The sequence below is a fragment of the Onychomys torridus genome, chromosome 17 (assembly GCF_903995425.1).
Source record: "Onychomys torridus chromosome 17, mOncTor1.1, whole genome shotgun sequence".
NCBI classification, from domain to species: Eukaryota; Metazoa; Chordata; class Mammalia; order Rodentia; family Cricetidae; genus Onychomys; species Onychomys torridus.
This window is the reverse complement of record NC_050459.1, coordinates 13039807-13060065: the sequence shown is the minus strand read 5'-3', so window position 1 is coordinate 13060065 and position 20259 is coordinate 13039807. Positions and strand designations below refer to the sequence as shown.

The window sequence follows — 20259 nt, the reverse complement described above, 5'->3', positions numbered from 1 at the left end:
TGTATGTGACATTGCCTAAGATCAGATTCTAATAAACCAACTGATGTTATTCTGTTTTTAGACTGGAATGTGGAACTTGATGGAAGGCAGACTAGAGTCTTTCTCAATTTCTCATTTCCTATGTGTGGTGATCTCTCAGGATACTTTGTAGGACTCCTAAAACCAAATACAGAAGGGGACTCTCCTCTCCAGTCCACACAGCTCTCATCTTTCCCATGCTTTCTCTTGGTTCTGCTGTAGTCACCCTCAAAGTTGCCCGACTCTCTGTCACACCATAATCCCTCCATGGTGACTCCTGACCATGTATTTGTCCCTCTCACACATAAACACTAGTCCTACACAATGCTCAGAGCTCAGAGGAAATCCAGATCTCTTCCAGCTGAGAGCACAACCCCACCTCTGCCTCCAGCATTCGGCAAGCTTCTTCCCTGTCATCCAATCACCTTCCCCAGTGCCCAGCTCCAGGTGCCATTCCACTCTGTAGGGAGTGAAGCCCACTTACCATTTGGAGTCAGGATGGTTACAACATGCCCTCTGTGCCACTGTCTTGGCTCTACACGGCTTATTTCTTCATGAGGTTCCAGAATGTCCTAGGGCCCTGGGTCCTGACGCATTGTTTTCTCATCTCCTACGATATCCCGATAGTTTATAATGAACAGAGGCTCTAGAACTGAGGCTGCAAAAGTTAAGGCCATAACACTTGTTTCTCGTAATGTCTCCATGCTGCCCCATGATAAAGGCTGAAGAACAGAATAGAACCTGGGGAACAGGACAGCCCTGGTAATATGACTGATTCTGATATAATGTTAACTCAGCATGAGGGCTGTGCCCTGTTGCAGCTCACAGGCTGTCCTGTCCTCAACCCAAGGAGCTACAGACCTGGTGTCCCCCACATAGCATCTCTCTCTCTTTCTCTCTCTCCCTCTCCCCCTCCCTCCCTCTTACCCTTCTTTTCTTCCTTCCTTCCTTCTTTCCTTCCTAACTTTCTACAGCACTTTTTAAAAGATTTTATTTTTTACTCAGCTTTATTTTATTTTATCTTAATTTATTTTGCTCACTTCCCCACATAAATCTCAACTCCACAAGGAGAAAATTCCTAGTTTCCTTCTTAGTTATAAAATACCTTAGCACACAGTGGGTTCTTAGAATAATATTTTTGATGTCTTCCTAGCCTAGGTGAATGGATGAAAATACAGCCTGCTTCTAAAATAGACCAATTTTCTTTGGGTAAGTTAACAAGATTTGAGAAATATACACATCTTCTTAGCTGACATACTGTTTTTGGATTTGTCAAATGTTGTAAGGAAATGTTGCAGATAAGAATCCTGTTCCTCTGGTTGTGACTGCATCGAAGATGACTTTGGTTGAAAAGCATACAAAGCTATGCTTTGGTAAGCGAGGAATTTAGAAAATACGCTCAGCTGATGCCACTTCCCTGGGTGTTGTTAGTACAAGAGTGGTCAGGGAAGTGGGGTCTTGTATGGTTGATACTCAGAAACAAATGTGTCTGGGAGTAGACAGCAAGATAGAGCCACAGTGTTGATCATTTCTTGTAGTCGTGAATGAACAGGAAGGGAATGAATGAATGAGGTAAGAATGAATGAACAAATGAATGGGAAAGTATGAACAGACAGGGACAAAGTGTTTCCTAATGCCTGGGTTAAATCTCAAAGGCTGTTATCTTATTTACAAGTGTGATAGGTTGTTCTGGAAGCAGCAAGGAAACACTGGAACAGGAAAAGGAACATTTAGTCTCCCAGGGGCTGAGATGTGTAACATTTGGATACAGAGTTGTGTGTGCTCACTGCTTGCCCAATCACGTCTTATGTAATAATCTGTGACCTACAACATGCTTTGTATTTTGCAATAGTAATCTATAATATAATGTAATTTTAGTTATAATCTATGTCTGGTTTGTAAATTTTGCTATATTTTAACTTAAAATAACTTTATTTAATTATCTTAGCAATAATACTTTTAATATAGTACCAAGGTTGTTACAGAAATGAAGGTTAGTTACCATCTGGGGGGGAAAAGCATAAAATAAAATCATAAAACTGATCCAGAAATCATTTAGATTAAGAAAATTAGGATAAACAGCATGTTTCCCTCTTCCATGTGCCAAAGCAAATGGTTATTTCTATTTTTAGGATTTTAAATTTTAACTAAAATATAATTTCAACATTTCCTCTTTCTTTCCCTCTTTCAAATCTCTCCCATGTCCCCTCCCTCCAATCCAGTGGCTCTCACCCTTCCTAATGCTACAACCCTTTAATAGAGTTCCTCATGTTGTGCTAACCCCAATCACAAAATTATTTTCATTTCTACTTCATAACTGTAATTTTGCTATTGCTAAAAATTGTAAATATCTGAGTTTTCTGATGGTCTTAGGTGACTGGCATGAAAGGGTCATTCAACCCCCAAAAGGGTCATGACCCACAGGTTGAGAACTGTTGCTCTAATCCCTCCCATGTCATCCAACTATTTATCATATTAAGGCCTCTTTTTCTTTGATTATTATTGTTATCCACATATGTATACACAGTCTCTCTCTCACATCCATACACACACACACACACATACACACACATGTGTGTGTGTGCTTATATGCATAAATATATAAAAACAACCTGATAAGTTTATTTAGTGTTAATTGTATGTAAGTGGTTTCAGGGCTAACCAATTGGTGGATAATAAATTAGGAGGCTCATCCCTAAGGAATACTATTTCTCTCTCCTTTAGCATTCCCTAATTGCCTGTAGTTCTTTGTTTAGGGCTGATGTCCCACGAAATTCCATCCTTCCATGTTAGTATGTTAGTTGGTGTTGTCATTGCTCAGGTCTTGTTTTGGCAGCCATGTTGTTGAGATATCATGTAATTTCTAGGAAACAGAATCTCATCCAATTTCCTGATCCTCTGGCTTTTACAATCTTTCCCTTACAAGATGTTCTCTGATCCTTATGTCCAGATGTATCCACTGGATCTGAGTGCATGATCAGGTGATCTCTGAATTTTAAAGCAGCTGTGCTTTTCTGCAATGGGTTCTGTTTTTATGAAGAGAATCTCCTTTGCATCTGGATAGGTGTTTCAGGGGTTAAAATCATGTACTACTCTTGCCTAGGGTGCAAGTTCAACTCTCAGCATCCACATCGGGTAGCTCACAACTCTGTAATTTCAAGACAGCCCGTCTCTGGCCTTCTGAACTGTGCTAGTGTGCACATGCCCACATACTACACATATTAAGCAAAAATTCTTTAAAACACACACAGGGAAAGAAGCTCCTTTGATGAGGGATAAGAGTTACACATGTGTGTGGATAGAAGGATAAGTTTTAGAATGTAGCCAGAAATTATACCAGTTTAGCAAAGTCAGATTCTCTTCTGAGATCCATGATCATTGAGTAGTTGATGAGATTATACCAGGCATAACTTCTCTCCTGTTGAACAGGCCTTAAGTCCAATTAGACAGCTGTTGGTTACTGCCAAGATATAAGTGCCACTGTTGCACCTTTGGGGGTGTTTTGCCATGTTGCTCATTTTTGTGCTTCATGGGCATCACAGCTGGGGAGGATAACTGAATGCTTTCTTCCCTTGGAAGGTTTCATAGAACCTTCTGAAACTATGGAACGTAGATTACAGGAAGGATGTTTTCAGGCCAGACACAGCTTGACACTTGCTAGACCTGTGTCCTAAGTGTGTGGTGTCTTCAGTGATCCGACTTACCCTTAACTTCTGGGAGGCCACCAAGGACAAGGGCAATACCTGCATTGCTTTGGAGTCACTTGGACTCCCCTGACCAATGGCTTTAAAGGAGATTTCTCATGCCTGGTAATGGGGTCTGCTTAAGCAATTTTTATTTTATATGTATGCATAATTTACCTGCATATATTTCTGTGCACTCCACATAGTGTACCTAGTGTCTACATTGATCAGAGGAAGGTGTCAGATTTCCTCAGAACTAGAGTTATAAACAGTTGAGCTAGTCTACAGGTGTTGGGAACCAAACCTTGGTCCCCTGCAATAGTTGCCAGTGCTCTTAATGACTGAGCCCTCTCTCTAGCACCCCTGTTTTTATTTAAATCAATTTTTATGTCATGCTTATCCAGGGTTATATTGTACTGGTTGTATATGTGCTGGTTATCATCAGAATCAATTGTTCATGTTTAATCGCGTGAATAGTCCATCTTTGCTTAGAAGTGCATTTTTTGGTTGTTGTAGTGGTCTCAAGCTTCCCTGGTGACTATTCAGTAATGATAATGGGACACGTAATCAACACCCCATTCAACCTGCATGTTCTGAGAGCTGAAGCATGTGAGCCCCTCAGCTGAGTACCTGATTTATCCTCCAGCAAGATGAAAGCTCTCCTTGCTCTAATTTCTGTCATAGAGCCAAGACAAGTGGGGAATGAGAGCTGTTTTCCTATAGGGATAGGTCACACTTGGATGAATGTGTGAGGCAGAAAGGAGACAGCCATGGACAACAGCCAGAATTTGGGGAGGTGGAGCCATGGACAGAGATGCAAAGGTGGTAAATTAACAATGTGTTCACCCTGGTGATAAATTACAGAATTTCCAGTCTGCTTTGCGACTCAGTACTGGCATGTCCTGGTCCTTTACAGTGACTCTTTCTGATACTCCTGCCTCTATTTTCTGACAAACAACAGTCTTCTCCAGAGGAATCTCTGTTTCAGTGTGGGGCTCACACTCTCCCAGGGAGCTTGGCTATGATCTGCATGCCCAGGATGGACAGAGCAAGTGTGGGTTCCAGGGACACACAGCTCCTCTGTGAGTGCTGTCACTAGTGAAGGCTGATCATGCACCCATCTTCACTATGACACTCAACCTAGGCTCTGACCTTTTTAATCACCAATTTCATACTTCCTGTGTGTGTACTCAACCGTCATTTCCCAAAGAACAATCAATTGCTCATTTATCCTGTGAGATCCTGATGCTCAGATCCTCAGCCAGAGAAGGGAAGGGACTGAATCCCTACTGCCCATGTGTCCACCCAGGATCAAAAATGCTGGATTTCCCCATGAGGAACCAACCTCTTCCAGGCCAGAGGTGACCCAGACATAACTTCCCATGTAAATCCTTGGGTCCATAAGCTGCAAATTCATCTCCATCTCCATCTCCAAAAAACAAATACTTTTATGCTTTTGTAGTCCTCTAGCCTGTTACAAAAAGATGGTCTCCATGGAAACATAAGCTGGTGCTTCCCCTAGGACATGGGTAGGACCTGACCTACATCTGTATACCAAAAAGGACAACTCTAATGTTGCATCAGTCCCAAGGCTGTATCAACCTGACACATGCAGAAAGAAGGAACCTGTCATGATGCAGGATAGAAATGCGCATAGAAGCATATGAATAGGAGCATGTAATCACATACACACATGCACATATACACTCATATTTACCTATATGCACATACATACATACATATACGGATACATACTTATACATGCACATGTATGCACATACATGCACACATATACCTATATATTTATATGTACATATAAGCAAATAAACATGTACATATCCTTGTATATACTCACACATGCACATACAAACAAAAACAAATTCATGAGTATGTGCAAACCAACATATATACATATGACATATGAATATACACATAAATATGCATATGCACACTTCTACATATATTATGTGCACATATGTATACACACACACACATATATATATATATATATATATGCACATATATACACACATAAATGCACACACACTCACATATGACCACACAGGTATACATACATACACAAATACCTGTGGAGATGTGAGCACACACACATGCACATATGCATGTATGCACACACATATACATGTGCACACATAGAGAGAATTTTCTTCCATGCACTTTCCTCATAACCCCCATGTTGTAAACTGCACACTCTCAGCCCATTGTACAGTGGCCATCTCACTTAGGAGATATAAAATTCCTACTTTGTAATCAGGTTGGAAACTGTGTTTTGTCTGTGTGTGCTTCTGGAGGTGGCGGGCATTGACACTGCTTTATGCCCATGCAGATGTCAGAGCATCTCATCTTCTTGGTGTACTGTACATGGGGTTTTCAGTAGCCCAGACACATCAAGTAGACTTTTCCTTCCATGCCTCAGCAGCCTCTAGCTGGATTGGTTCCTCTACCTGCCCAAGATACCATAGTGTATGGGTGCTTGAGCCCCTGACACAGCATGATGGAGGTCCTGAAATAACTGTACACTCTCATGTGCCCTTTATACCTTCCCTAGATACCTACAGTGCCCAATGCAATGAGGCATTTGTAAGCAGCCAGCACACTGTGCCGTTTAGGAAGGAATGGCAGGGGAAACATGTCTGTCCATATCCAACATAGACACAATGTTCAGGTTCATGGATACAGAAACCATGAACACGGAGGGCCACCTAGTCTATGGATTTAGACAACAAATATATATTTAAATGATGATGTAACATCATGGATGGAGAACATCATTTAACAGATGATAGCTTAAATTCTTAATATCTTTTCTAGTCAAACAGGAAAATTACTTTTATATAATTAAGAATTATATTCCATAAAGTCCCCCAGTGAGAAATTGACCACCTAGTTGGAGACTAACATCACTGTCCCTTCTTATTATGGGATAGTCTATATGTCACTGCTATGAATTATCAACAAAATGTCAGATGTGCTGCCAGGACTTAGAACGTACTTGTGAAGTCATTGCTCAAATGCATGGGGAGGTTCTGGATTCTGCAGGGCAGCTAGTGGAGTGTCTTTTACATAGAAAAAAGTCAGGGAAGGGTCTCTCTGACTTGGAGCATTCTAGGGATCCTGGCAAATCAGGAACCTGAACATCAGTCAGCTCAGGATGCCTCTCTTACCAATGAGACTGTTGGGGGATGGGTACCACCGGAAGCATCACTTCCTTTTTGTTGGTGAGAAGATTAAAAATTGAGAGATTCCCAATTCCCATCTGAACCAAAAATATTTAAAAGGACACTGAGTGAAAGATACGTCAGAGCACATACAGGAACAGAGTACAGAAGAGGAAGGCCATCATTGGCAACTGGGCTATGACCCTGAGATACAGAAGCAATTCCTGCCCAGTACATCTGTGGTTGGAGGCTTTCAAACTTGTGAATAAAGTTTATGGCCTTTCCCAGGGAACATCTATCTTCAATTCAAAAATAAAGGAGAAGAAAATGAAATGTTTGAAAAAGTGCAACTCACATATTCCCTCCAGCATTTAAAAAAATCATTTCCTTCCTCTTTCTTCAAGTGTGCTTATTTTATTTTTAAATCAAATCTAGATAACCCTGGGAACCTTTTTTTTTTTTTAATTTTACAATTCCAAAAGAGTTGGGAGTCCATTTCTTTTTTGTTTGTTTGCCTGTCTGTTTTTAAATTTCTTTATATTTATATTTTGTGTCTTTCACATCATGCATCTGGATCCCATTCATTTCCTATCCCTGTGTATGCACCCTCTGCCCTTACAGAACCCCCCCCCCCCAATGAAATTTAAGAGAAAAAGAAAAAAAGAAAAGAAAAAAAGGAGGGTGAATCTTGTCAAGGAAGCTGTAATATGACACAGTGAGTCATGCAGTAAACTCTTTTGTCCATATATCTTTACTTGCAAGTGTTCATTGAAAGAGTCATTAGTCTGGTTCAAGCTTCTGGTTTCTGCTGCACTATCAGTGCTGGGCCCTCACTGGAACTCCTCCAATTATCCTATTGTTGTCCTACGGCATGGAGATCCTGAAGCTTTGGGTCTGCAGAACCAGTCCCTTCACATGCTCCAGCAGATCACAAATGGGGTAGATAATGGGATGCTAACCTCTAACCTGGATTCTGGGTCAGGGTGGTTGCAAGGTTGGTTAGCCCACCAGCTCTCCTTTGTCCTCACCACCAGGGTGAGCTCTCCTGCATTGCCCTGATGAGTCGACCCATTGCAGTGATGAGCAAGGGGTGGGCCAGTTCTCCTGCTTTCAGGTCTTCAGGGTCAGATCTCCCACACCTACACCTTCAGGGCCAACTCTACTGTGTAGTTCAAGTGTGGCATAGCGGCCATTCCTCCAAGTGCTGCAGCAGGAAAGAGTCAGGGCTAACTTTCCTGCTCTTATGACCTCTGAGACAGCTCCCTCACCTGCTTCAGGTGTTGATGGGGGTGGGCATCTGCCCATACCACCACATGGGGACAGCTTTTTCATGATCACAATGTCAGGCTGGCTCACCCACACCTCAGCCAACAGCATTGGCTCTATTGTGCTGCCCAGGTAAGGTACAGGGCCTGATCTCCCGAGTGGGATTTCTTTTCAATTTGACTAAGCCTCAGTGGTGGGTTAACTGGTAATCTTGAATAATCTTTGAAGGTGTGCCTATAGTAGGAACATCCTCTTAGGCACAATTGTTGCTATCATATTTTAATTCATATTATATTCATATCATATTATAATTCTGAAGCTGGAAGTGTTGAAAGCTATTTGGGACCCAGTATTTCTGTTTATTGTGTAACACAGACTTTATAACTTTTCCAAGCCCTCAGCTGTTAATGATCATTGTTATTGCATGTTATTGCATAATCATTGTTATAAGATACCTTAGGAAATCTTTATTTCTTTCTTTATTTCTTCCTTGACCCACTGGTGATTCAATTGGGCATTATTCAGTTTCCATGAGATTGTAGGCTTTCTGTAATTTTTTCAGTAGTCCAGAGGGTACCTGGACTGGTCTACTCTGGTGACCGGTCTAGCAAATAACCTAGCTGTCATCATAGAGCCTTTGTCCAGTAACTGATGGAGGCAGATGCAGAGATCCACGACCAGGCACCAGGCTGAGTTCTGGAAATCCAATTGATGAGAGAGAGGAGGGATTCTGCAGTCAAGGGACATCAAGATCTTGATGGGAGGACGTGCAGAGATGACCGGCCACACTTGTGGAAGCCCATGAACTGTAGACTAGTGGTTGTGGAGCCCCCATGGGACTGGACTAGGGCATCTGGGTATGGAAGATGGTTGTTTGGCTCAAACTGTTTGGAGGGTACCCAGGCAGGGGGATTGGGATCTGTCCCTGGTCTATGGGTAGGTTTCTGGGAATCTGGTGCCTGTGGTGTGATGCCTTGCACAGCCTTGGTGCAGTGGGAAGGAGCTTGGACCTGCCTAGGCTCAGTGTGCTGGGCTCTGCTGACTTCCCATGGGAGACATCAATTTGGGGGATGTGGGGATGTGGGGTGGCTTGTGAAAGAGGGCTGGGGTGGGAGGAGGGAGGAGAGGGAGATCTGTGGGTGGTATGTGGAGTGAGTAGAAAATTTCTTAACAAAGAACAACAAAAAATGAATACCTTAAAGGATGTGTCAAACCTCTTACTATTAAAGGGCATTCAAGGGTCAGTGTGAGCAAATATTTCACACATGTATCCTCTGTGGGTCTTTATTTTGGAAGAATTTTTATAGGATTGGGGTAGAGGGGCTACGTTCTGTGGTTCTGTGTATTTAGAATATGCTGGTTTCGACAGTGATAAAAGCATCTTACTGTAGGACAGTGCTGAGCTGAGTCCTGCAGAGACATTTGTCTGGGGGTGGGGTGGGGGCTGTCTCTCAGAGGAAACCTTAACAGACAGTGTTTGCTCTTCTTATTTGACCAGATTCTTTCAGTGTTTAGGAAGTGTTATTGTTACCTTGATACAACCTGGAGTCACCTGAAAAAGAAAACTTCAATTGAGAAGTTGCCTATATCAGATTGGCCTGTGTGGCCAGGTCTGTGAGAGATTGTTTTGACTGATGATTGATATGGAAGGGCCCAGCCCTCTGGACAAAACTATCCCTAGGCAGGTAGCCCTGAACTGTATAAGAAAGCAAGCTGAGATGAGCTAGAAGACAAGCTAGAAAACAACACTGTATTACTTGACTTCTTGCTTTGAGTTCCTTCAACGATGATCTGTGATCTGGAAGTATAAACTGAAATAATTACTTCCTCTCCTAAGTTGATTTGAGTTATAGAGCTTATCACAAGAACAGACAACCAGCTAAAACAGAATTGGAGAAGTAGAGTATAATGATCTGACCATGTCTTTTTGTGGGAGGATTGTGGGAGCATTTGGAACTTTGGGCTGGGAAAGTCAGTGAATACACAAAGCTTAATAAACTAGTATTGTTGAATCTTGGAAGACAATATTGAGAGTAGCACAGACTATGAAGGCCTGGTTAAGTTTCAGTGGTACATGAATATGGTACTGAGGCTTTTAATGTGGTGTTTTGGTTTAAGAATCCTGGTTATCACTAGGCAGTGGTGGCACATGCCTTTAATCCCAGCACTTGGGAGGCAAAGCCAGGTGGATCTCTGTGAGTGTGAGGCCAGCCTGGTCTACAGAGTGAGCTCCAGGACAGGAACCAAAACTACATGGAGAAATCCTGTCTCAAAAAACAAATAAACAAAAAAAGAATCCTGGTCATCTAAGGCTAAAGAATATGCTGTGGTTCACAAGAGACCAGCATCACTGGAGTAAACTATCTTCTGGCAAGTCGTTCCTCAGACTCTGCACACAGAAGCTCTGGTTCAGGTACAGGAAAGTTGAATCTCAAGATGATAGTTGAACTTGACAGTAGGTAAGAGTCACCTACCTGGTACTACTTTTGACAGCATGAGAGACACAGGGTTGGCAGGGACAATGAGGAAGGCTGAGCTCAGGTACTGTAGGGCATAGTTGGAGTCCATGAAGAGGAGTTAGGACCCCATTGGTAAATGTGTAGCCTCAGTTGCAGCAGAAAACCATTGAAGGGATCATGGGGAAAAGCTGAGGCTTGACATCATATAGCAGAGTTAGAACCCTTAAAGGGAGATGAGGATCCCACTGGTAAAGTTGCAACCTCAGTTGCCATGGAAACCTCAGGATACTGGATATGCCAGGGCCACAAGACACAAGCAGCAGGTATGGAGTGAAGGCAGCCTGATCCTATGAGACAAGTTGTGTGTGCTACAGATGGCAGAGTTGGAGATCTAAGGATGCCAAAGCTTTTGGAGCCCAGAAGATCATGAGTGAGACCGAGATGCTGGAGTTGGTACTGCTTGTACTGCTAGATCTTGGTTTTACTTCCATCTGACTCTTTTATGCCCCAGCTTTCCCCTGTTGGAATAAGAAGATGTGTAACTTACGTTTTTACATGAGCCTATTGATAAGAGATTTTGGATTTTTAATAAATACAATCAGAGGAGAATGGGGAGCTTGCAATATAGATAATGTATCAGGAAACTAAGGGTGCAGTGCTTGCTGAGCAAGCATAAGGACCTGAGTTAAATCCATAGCACCTCTGCGAAAAGATGAGTGTGATCCTGGGTGCCCATAACCCCAGCATCTAGAAATGGGGCTAAGATGATCCCAGAGGCTTGCTGGCCACCCTGTCTAACCAGTCATTGGACTACAAGTTTAGTGAGAAACATTGTCTCAAAATACATAGCAGAAAGTGAACTCTGGCCTCTACAATCACATATGAAGGCATAAACACTCCCATACACATTAACTTACACAGGCACACACACACACACACACACACACACATACACACGAGAGAGAGAGAGAGAGAGAGAGAGAGAGAGAGAGAGAGAGAGAGAACACTGAGAAGGATAATCTAACAGGTGGTTTGAATAGGAATGCCCCTCCATAGACTTGTATTTAAATGTTTGGTCCGGTGGGAGTGGCACTATTCAAAGGTGTGACCTTGTTGGAGTAGGTATGGCCTTGTTAGAGGAAATGTGCCACTGTGAAGGTAGACTCTGAGGTCTTCTATGCTCAAGCTATGCCTAGTGTGGCAGTCTTCTGCTGCTGCCTGTGGATCAAGATGTAGAACTCTCAACTCCTTCTCCAACATCATGTTTTCCTGCATGCTGCCATGCTTCTCACCATGATGATAATGGACTCAACCTCTGAAACTGTAAACCAGCCCAAATTAAATGTTTTCCTTTATAAGAGTTGCCATGATCATGACATCCCCTCAAAGCAACAAAACCCTAACTAAGACACTATACATCATACCCACACATGACCCTCAGAAGTCTAACAATTAGAAAAGGGAGAGAGAAAGATGCACAGAGTAGGTATGAGCCTGTGTGCAGAATTTGCACCAGCATATAGCACCCAGCCTTCTGGGCACTTACTATTGGAAGGCAGAAACTCTTGGTGATCAACCAGGACAGCAAGGAATTATAGAAAAACATTCAGAAAAGCCATGACTGGAGTGTAGGCAAGTGTTGGGGAGGGTGGTCACAGCTGCAAGATGATCCCATTGGTGTGTGCATAATGGCAGGAGCAGTTGCATTATGCTATTCTTGGCATTCTGGAGATGCCCATGAGTCTGGAATTCAATATGCAATGAAACCCTGGGAGAGATGGAAGTGAGGAGGCACCACAGCTAGCTGCTGCCCTCCCCTGACTCTAAGAAGAAGCAGAACCAGCCAGGGGGCAGTTCACACAGTGCCTCTTCTCCCGCCTTATCTAATCACTTGGTTATTAGCCTTGCTTTCACTGAGTAGTTAGTAGAGATCAGTGCATGAGATCATTAGGCTCTAATTGCCTCCCACTGAGCAGGCCTGTCATCCCACACAGCCCAACACACCATGGGGTCCTTGATGTTGACTCTAGCGCTCCCCTCCACTTCTGTCTCTTGGGGCTCTCGTCTGTGACTGCACAGTGACACACATTTGGTCTCCTGTTCACCAGCGCTGCTCCATCAGCTTAGAAACTCTTCAACCACACAGGTCTTTATTTTTATTTTCATTTTTATATATTTGAGACAATGTCTTCCTGGATCTCAGGCTAGCCTCATCACCTCAAACTCACCATGAAGCCAAGGATAACCTTGGATTTTTGGCCCTCTAGCCTTTACCTGCAGAGTGCTGGGATTACAGGAATGAGCCATCATTCTAAATTTATGTGGTGCTGAGGATGGATCACATGGATGGCTTTGTGCATGTTAGGCAAGTACCCCCTAACTTAGTTACATTCCTCAGCTCCAACCACCTTTTAAAAGTTTTATTTTCTAATTTTTTTATTTAAGTGAGTTTAACTAGTCATGAATAAATATAATAATATATATCACACACATGTATAAATGCATATCAGACACTATAGGTATATGCTTATACAGAAGACTGTTATAGAATTCACTAGTCAAATGGGCAAAGGCGTCTCATTAACTCCACAAATTTTTGGATGGCAGGGCAGATGTGCATACCTGTTCCTTGTTCACCCTGTGTACTGAATGGAGATGTCAATACACCCCAGCTCTTCATATCAAATGGTAACCTTCCATTGTTCTAGGCAGAAGCAGAAAAGGAAGAACTCAAAGGACTTAAAGGAATTTCAAGCTTTGGATCTTATGTCTATCTCCTGATTTTAAGTATGGTACAGAGCCCATGGCTGCTATAGAGATGGGACACAGTCACTCTTTCATTGGGCTATCAACTTCCATGGGATGATGGGATTCAGAACCTGAGAGTGAGTTGTGGGCCTTTGGGTGTTCCTCTTCCCTGGATTGAGTAGGAAGGCAGATGCCCACATGACATGATTTCAAGAGTGTGCTTTAGTGATGGCTAGCAGGAAAAGGATGCCCTGCCTAGTGTTTCCACAACCACTAGGTATGAGCAGTGCATTTGCAAACAACTCACCGAAATCCTTTCACTTGGTCATTTCCTTCCCCTCTCTTCTCTTTCCTCTTTTCTGTGTGTGTGTGTGTGTGTGTGTGTGTGTGTGTGTGTGTGTGTGTGTGTACATATACATATATGTGTTCTTAAATTCATAAGTACAACCTGCTCAGTCTGTTGAATGTTCTTTTTAAGAATATGTTTTCAGGACTGACCATTTAGTATTGGATAATTAATTTTTTGAGATATGCCCTCTTTCTGAACCCAGGATGATCTTTTGGCCTAGAATGGGTGACCAGCAAGCATCCTCCTGCCTTTACCTCCCTGGTATTGGAGTTAGTGTCGAGTGCTACTACATACCTCGGTTTTTACATGGGTGCTGGGGATTCAGAAATGAGACGTCATGCCGGGACAGGCAGCACTTGACCATCCTTTTTAACTTTTCTTTCTTTTTTCTTTATTCCTGCATTCCTTCCTTCCTTATTTCCTCTTCACTCTCTCTCTCCATTTCCCTCTTTTATCTCCCTTCTGCTCTTTTCCTCCCTTCTCCTCTTTCTTTCTCTGTCTCTCTCTCTGTCTCTTTGTCTCTCTGTTTCTCTCTTTCTCTCTCTCTCTTCCTATAACATGTTTTCCAGTGTTTTATTAAAGACTAAGTGACTAAATCATAAGGTTTCTTTTATTTTAAAAAAATGAAAGTATAATTGATCATTTTTCCTGGACAGTACACTGTGGATCCCTGATGCCCCTGATAAGGTTGCTGTTTGGTCCACTCCCCCAGTTGCTGTAAGGGGTCATGTCAGGGAAATCTTCCAATTGCATTTTGAGACCATAGTTTGGGTTGAAACTATAGTTCTTCCATTAAATCATTTAACTTGATATATGTGATGGTGTTAATTATTGTTAAAGGGCAGATTAGAAGGGAATATGTGTATAAAGTGTACTAAATATAATAAGGTAAGGCTGATATTTAGAATTATGTAAGTGGCCATATTTCAATACAATTTTGCTAGGATTTATTCAACATGATCTTGGAAGCAAAGCACATGCCATTGAACCCTCTCCCAAGGCAGACCCCTTTTCTTATGCTCCCTGAAAACATTGGGTGCACTATACCCATGCTGAGCATTTCCTCCTAGAGGCAGCAGCCACCCCAGCATGTGTGGACACCTGGTTCTCAGTCACCTGACCAGCTGTTGTTTGCTCCTCTGCAGCATCCATCGCATCCACCTGCAATGACCCTGGAATGCCTCAGAATGGTACTCGCTATGGTGACAGCCGGGAACCTGGAGATACCATCACCTTCCAGTGTGACCCTGGATACCAGCTCCAAGGACAAGCCAAGATCACCTGTGTACAGCTGAACAGCCGCTTCTTCTGGCAGCCAGACCCTCCTTCATGCATAGGTACTGGGCCCGGGAAATGAAAATGTCATGGTTGGAAATGAAAGCAGCCTACCCTTTGAATTGACTTGCTAATGTTTTATTTCTTCAGGAGGACATTTTAGGAGCTTCTTAAATGGCCTTGGGCTCTCTGAAACAATCCTGAGTTTTTATTGCAAACCTTTATTTTATTAGATGAACTAAGGGATGTTATTTCCTTAATGTACAGTAATTGACATTTATCTAACATTTCCTGTCCTTAAGAGTTCTTGTGTAAATATATATCAACCAAACCAGTGTGACTTAAAATTTTATGTGGCTCAAAATTTATAAGCTCACCACTGCTGGCCTTGTTTGTAATATAAAACAGACCTTCAAGCAAAACCTACAACTGAAAAGCTCTTTATCCTTTCAGAAGTATGTTTTTCCTATCCTTTTGGTATATAGTATCAGTACATTTAGAATCCCAAAAAGTAGAAATTACATTGCCTTTGGGGAAACTAAAAATGGAGAATAAATTGTATATGACATTAATTGAAACTCACTGTCCAACTTATTAATGTAGCAATAAATGGCTTTGCCAGCTATCATCTTAATAGACATCTGAGATGATCGTTCACAAATACGATTTTCAGGAAATAGATTTTCATATAACATCTAAGAATCATATGTAAATTCCCTTCATTCTGTTAAATATTTTTAAATATCTATTTAGAGTATTCAGTCCTAATTCCAAAATGGAAATTTAACTAAACTTTATATGTTTAATGGACTAGTTTAGTTGCCACTTCTAGATATTCTGCTTGAAGAAGGAAAAATTAAGTTGATCTGTGACGAAAGACTGTGGCAGGGATGTGTGGGGCTCCCTGGTTGCCTTGAAGACTGATGAGATTCAAGGGCTGTGTTCATCAGCACCTGGTCTGGAGGAGAGCCCTCTGTGTTTATTTGGCGTCTCTGTAATTCGTATCCCTCCCCTGAGAGCACCCCTAGTCTTTCATCACTCACCCTGTTAACAGGAGGCTCCTGACACTTTGGATATTTTTCAAAATAGAATAGATGCAGCTGTCTTTTTTTTTTTTTAATTAACACTGTGAAGGACCTTGAAAATGGAGCTGCTTCTTCTGCCTTTTATGTCTCAGCTGTGACACATGTATCTATGTTGTATGAATGTCCATATATGTGTTGTATGTGTGTTATGTGTGCATTTGTGTGTGCTGTATACACATTTCTGTGCCTGTATTTTTATGTGTCCATGTGTTTGTTGTGTATGTTATGCATTGTTACATGTACATATATATTGTATGGGTGTGTCTGTGTTGTGTAAATGATTTAATTTTCTTTTATTTTATATTTTAATCTCATGAAGGAAAATCTTGAAAAGCAATTTCAAGTTAATCTTTTAAAGGCAATTTATCCTTCCTACATTCAAGAGGTAATTGTAAAATTTGGCCATTCTCCTTGGTCCTCTGTACCTTTGACATAACCATCTCTCAGTTACCTAATTTTTAGCAGGAGCTGAAAAACCCAGAGCTCAGCAGAAAGCATTCATTGTCCTTCTGGCCCTTGAGCAGCACTTCCAAGGGCACATGGAAATCATTTGCAGCAATTGAAGAGTCAGGTGTTTGAGGGACTAGACCTGCCTCCCCATATAGATGTCAGTGACAGAAAGACAGATGCTATCTCTTCATTACTGTGACTTTCGCCTCTCACAAGTGAGAGTTGTGTCCCCTGCAGCACATTTCCAGAGTGATGTCTCAGCTGACTGTGGGTTAGCTCCCCTATAAATCCTTTACTCAACAGGCAGCATTTAAAAAAAAAAAAACACTTTTTTTTCTTATTTGGAGATAATGCATGTTTATTGAAAATGTTTTATAAGCTATGGCAATGCACGAAGTGAAAAGAGATGTTGTCTTTTCACCTGGAGGCGTTTGGTATTAACATAAACATACATCAATACAATTCATAAGCGTATATATAGATTTTTGCTTTAAAATAACTTTAGACATGTACTGCCCAAATGCTAACTTAGCAGTACAAGGTATTTGGGATGCTATTTTGTTTTCCATCAGATTTTTAGTGACCGTGGGGTATCTTTGAACACAGCTCCTTGCTCATGACACCAGTGACACCATCTATTATCTCATCAGTGTAGCCTACCAGTGCTGGACCCATTATTTCTGTACAAGTGCACGGGGAAGTTCTCTCTTATGAAGTCAACCATAATAAAAAACAGCCTTGTAAAACATCCATGATTGTAAAGGAAGGATGTCTTTCGTCAGACTGATTTAAGACTCTCCATTCCCCCACTACCCAAAAATAATGTAGCTGACTATTTCCACCAACTCCACTTGCCATTAGCCATGTTTGTTTGTTTTCTCTAATCAGAAAAATCACAACTTAGGATGGTTCTTAACTGTATTGTATGGGCAGAAAGTGATGCATTATTCTTGTTTTAATTCACATTTTAGATTAGACATAGGTCTGAGCCTTATCTTTCCATTTGATTCCTGATTGTGTGATCTGTTTTTTGTCTGTTTGTTGTTGCTGGTGGGTTTCGTTATTTTGCTTTGTTTTTTGTTTGTTTGTTTGTTTGTTTGCAGACTGGAAGCTACCTCCCTATCCTTTCCCTCATCCTCAGTGTGCTCCTTTTCTCTTCAAGCTCTCCTGACATGCCACCAGCTCCTGTGACACATCTAACACACATACATTTCCCAGGATTGGATGTTAGTTTCCTCAGGATCTGCTTTGTTATCCCTCTTTTTTTTTTCTTTCAGAAAGCCCCCTGAAAATGGAACTTCTCTTTTGGGCTTTTATAGCTTAGCTATGGTGCGTGTATATGTGTCTGTTATATGTGCATCTCTGTGTCAGTCTTTGTATGTATGCCTTTGTATGAGTTTTGTGTGTGTTTGGGGTGTTATATGTGTATGCATGAGTGTTGTGTGTGTGAATATATATAAAATGTATGTTATGTGGGCATGGGGAAATACACGTGTATGTTCAGTTGTGCTCACTCATAAATGTTTGTGCATGTGGAGCCTAGAAATCAATGTCAATGTCTTCTTTAGCCATATTATTTTTTGAGAGTCTCTCTGAGCCCAGAGTTCACCAATTTGGCTAGATAGGTTGGATAGCAAGCCCATGAAATCCACCCATATCCACCTTCTCACACCATCACTGGGGTTACATTGGTTATGGCCATGATCAGCTTTATACATGAGTACCAGGGGAGCAAACTTGGGTCCTAATCCCTGTACACTGTACACTTTATTCATGAGCTTTCTATTCAGCAATATAGCTGAATCCTAAGGAATGAGGTCTCCAGACACTGAATTTTCATAATTGGAATAGTATGTTCTGCCCCTCAAAACCTTCCAGTTTTGCTTTGTTTAGTCTTTTTCCCCTAGGGTCCAAAATTCTACATAACTCTAAAAAGTGTAAATTTATCTATGATCTGCACACACTATTAGATGGCCAGAGTTAGCCCCAACCTGCAGGATGGCTATTTAAAGACTAAGTTTCTCACTGAACTGTATGAGTTCTCCAGTGTTTCACGCAGAAATTCTGGTTGTCTGAGTAGAGTGGAGTGCTGCTCATGAGCTGGTTGGCATGGGAGCTGACCTGTGTAGATACAATTCTGATACAGATGGAACTGAGCAAGCTTTGTGGATCCAGTCCAGGTGGAGTTGCTAGAGTCTCTGAACCACATCTTCTAAACTCTAATTCTACCTAAAAGCTTTTATGAGCTCTCTAATTAAAGCCTAATGAAGCTCAAATGAAGGATTCCTGAACTAGAGGGAATGGTTCTACTTAACATCACATTCAGCATTAATACTCTCATTTGGTGGAGCTCTTGGGACCAGCAGGAAGGACCAGAATACCCTGTGTTTCCTTTAAGTCAATATTTGAATCATATTCTGAGCAGCCCATTGTGACAGTGTCCCAAATCTGTCACTTTTCATCTCCCAGGTCCTATGTAGAACAAAAATCTTCCCAGCTTTCAGGCACCTCTACCTTTACACCTCCAAGTCAGTATGGCTGCCCTATCAGATTTGGCTTCCTATCTCAGGTGCTGTAAGCATCCATTATGAGTGCTGTGGGAAAGACTCTCAATAAGAGGGCAATGAAGGGACCATGCAATGATGACCACATCATAGCAGCAGATATAGAGCTTCATACTCTGTCAACACATCTCATGTAACTTGAGTGTACTCAGGTGATACTCAGAGTTTGCGTCGATCAAACTGAGTTTATTGCAAAACATGATGATTTCATTGTATTTCTTGTTTTGAGAAATTGGATTTTCAGGAATGTTAAGTGACTATTTAATGACCTAGCCATACTGAAAACTATGCACTACATTCTTCTAGCTTCTTTAATTTTATTTACACAAAGCACATCTTTATTTGTGGAGGGGAAAAAGGGATGGCCAATAAGGATATTTTTTGTTTATTTATTTATTCCTAAATATGCATATATATTTATATTGTCAATGATATGAAATGTCTATAATTTAGGAGGAGTGCTTTGGCTTAATTAGAGCGATATTTTGAAAGAACTTGGTCACAACCACAGAATCTGCCTAAATAACCATGAAATCTATGACATCAGCACCTTAAATATTTGAGCTAAAATATTTACAGTGTTTGATAAATGCCCATGGTGTAGAGACTTAACAGAAATTTTATTTAGTAAATTAAATAATACTAAATATCTTCAGATTCAAGGAACCAGATTATCCCACCTGATAATAATACTAAGCTATGTGGTCAATAGCCAACTGGAATAAATGTGAGTGTAGGCAGGTCACAACCAGCGGCTGCGGGGCTCACTCAATCCTTACCGTATGGAGTTTCAACAGTAATACCTAAGTGCTATATAGGATCACACACTCTCTATAGGGGCAAATGTTGCAGCTCAGCCCCCATCACAGCCTTCCCGAAATATCATATGACCAACCATTGTTTGCTTGGTTGTTTTGATCCAGTGGGGAGAGAACCCCAGGCCCATACTGTGGGAACTTAAAATGTGATGCAATCACTTACTAAACAGCTGTTTCCTGAGTGCTTGTGATGAAGGAAGTTTCCTGGATATTAGACATAAAAAAAAAAAATGGACAGACTGGTCCTTATGTCACTCAAACCCTGTGTTCTAGAGGGTTCACTGACTTCATAAATGGATGAGAAATGACAGCAGAATCATTGGTATTATATGGTGACATTCAAGAAGGGTTTTATATAGTTTTGA

General features: G+C 41.5%; 1 protein-coding gene across 1 annotated transcript in view; it reads left to right on the top strand.

Annotated features, from left to right (window-relative positions):
* Csmd1 (CUB and Sushi multiple domains 1) overlaps positions 1-20259 on the top strand; it is a 600818-nt gene that overhangs the window by 387910 nt on the left and 192649 nt on the right. Inside the window, exon 22 of the mRNA XM_036209300.1 lies at positions 14848-15039. Coding sequence (XP_036065193.1) covers positions 14848-15039 — 192 coding nt within the window. The remainder of the gene's footprint in view (positions 1-14847; positions 15040-20259) is intronic.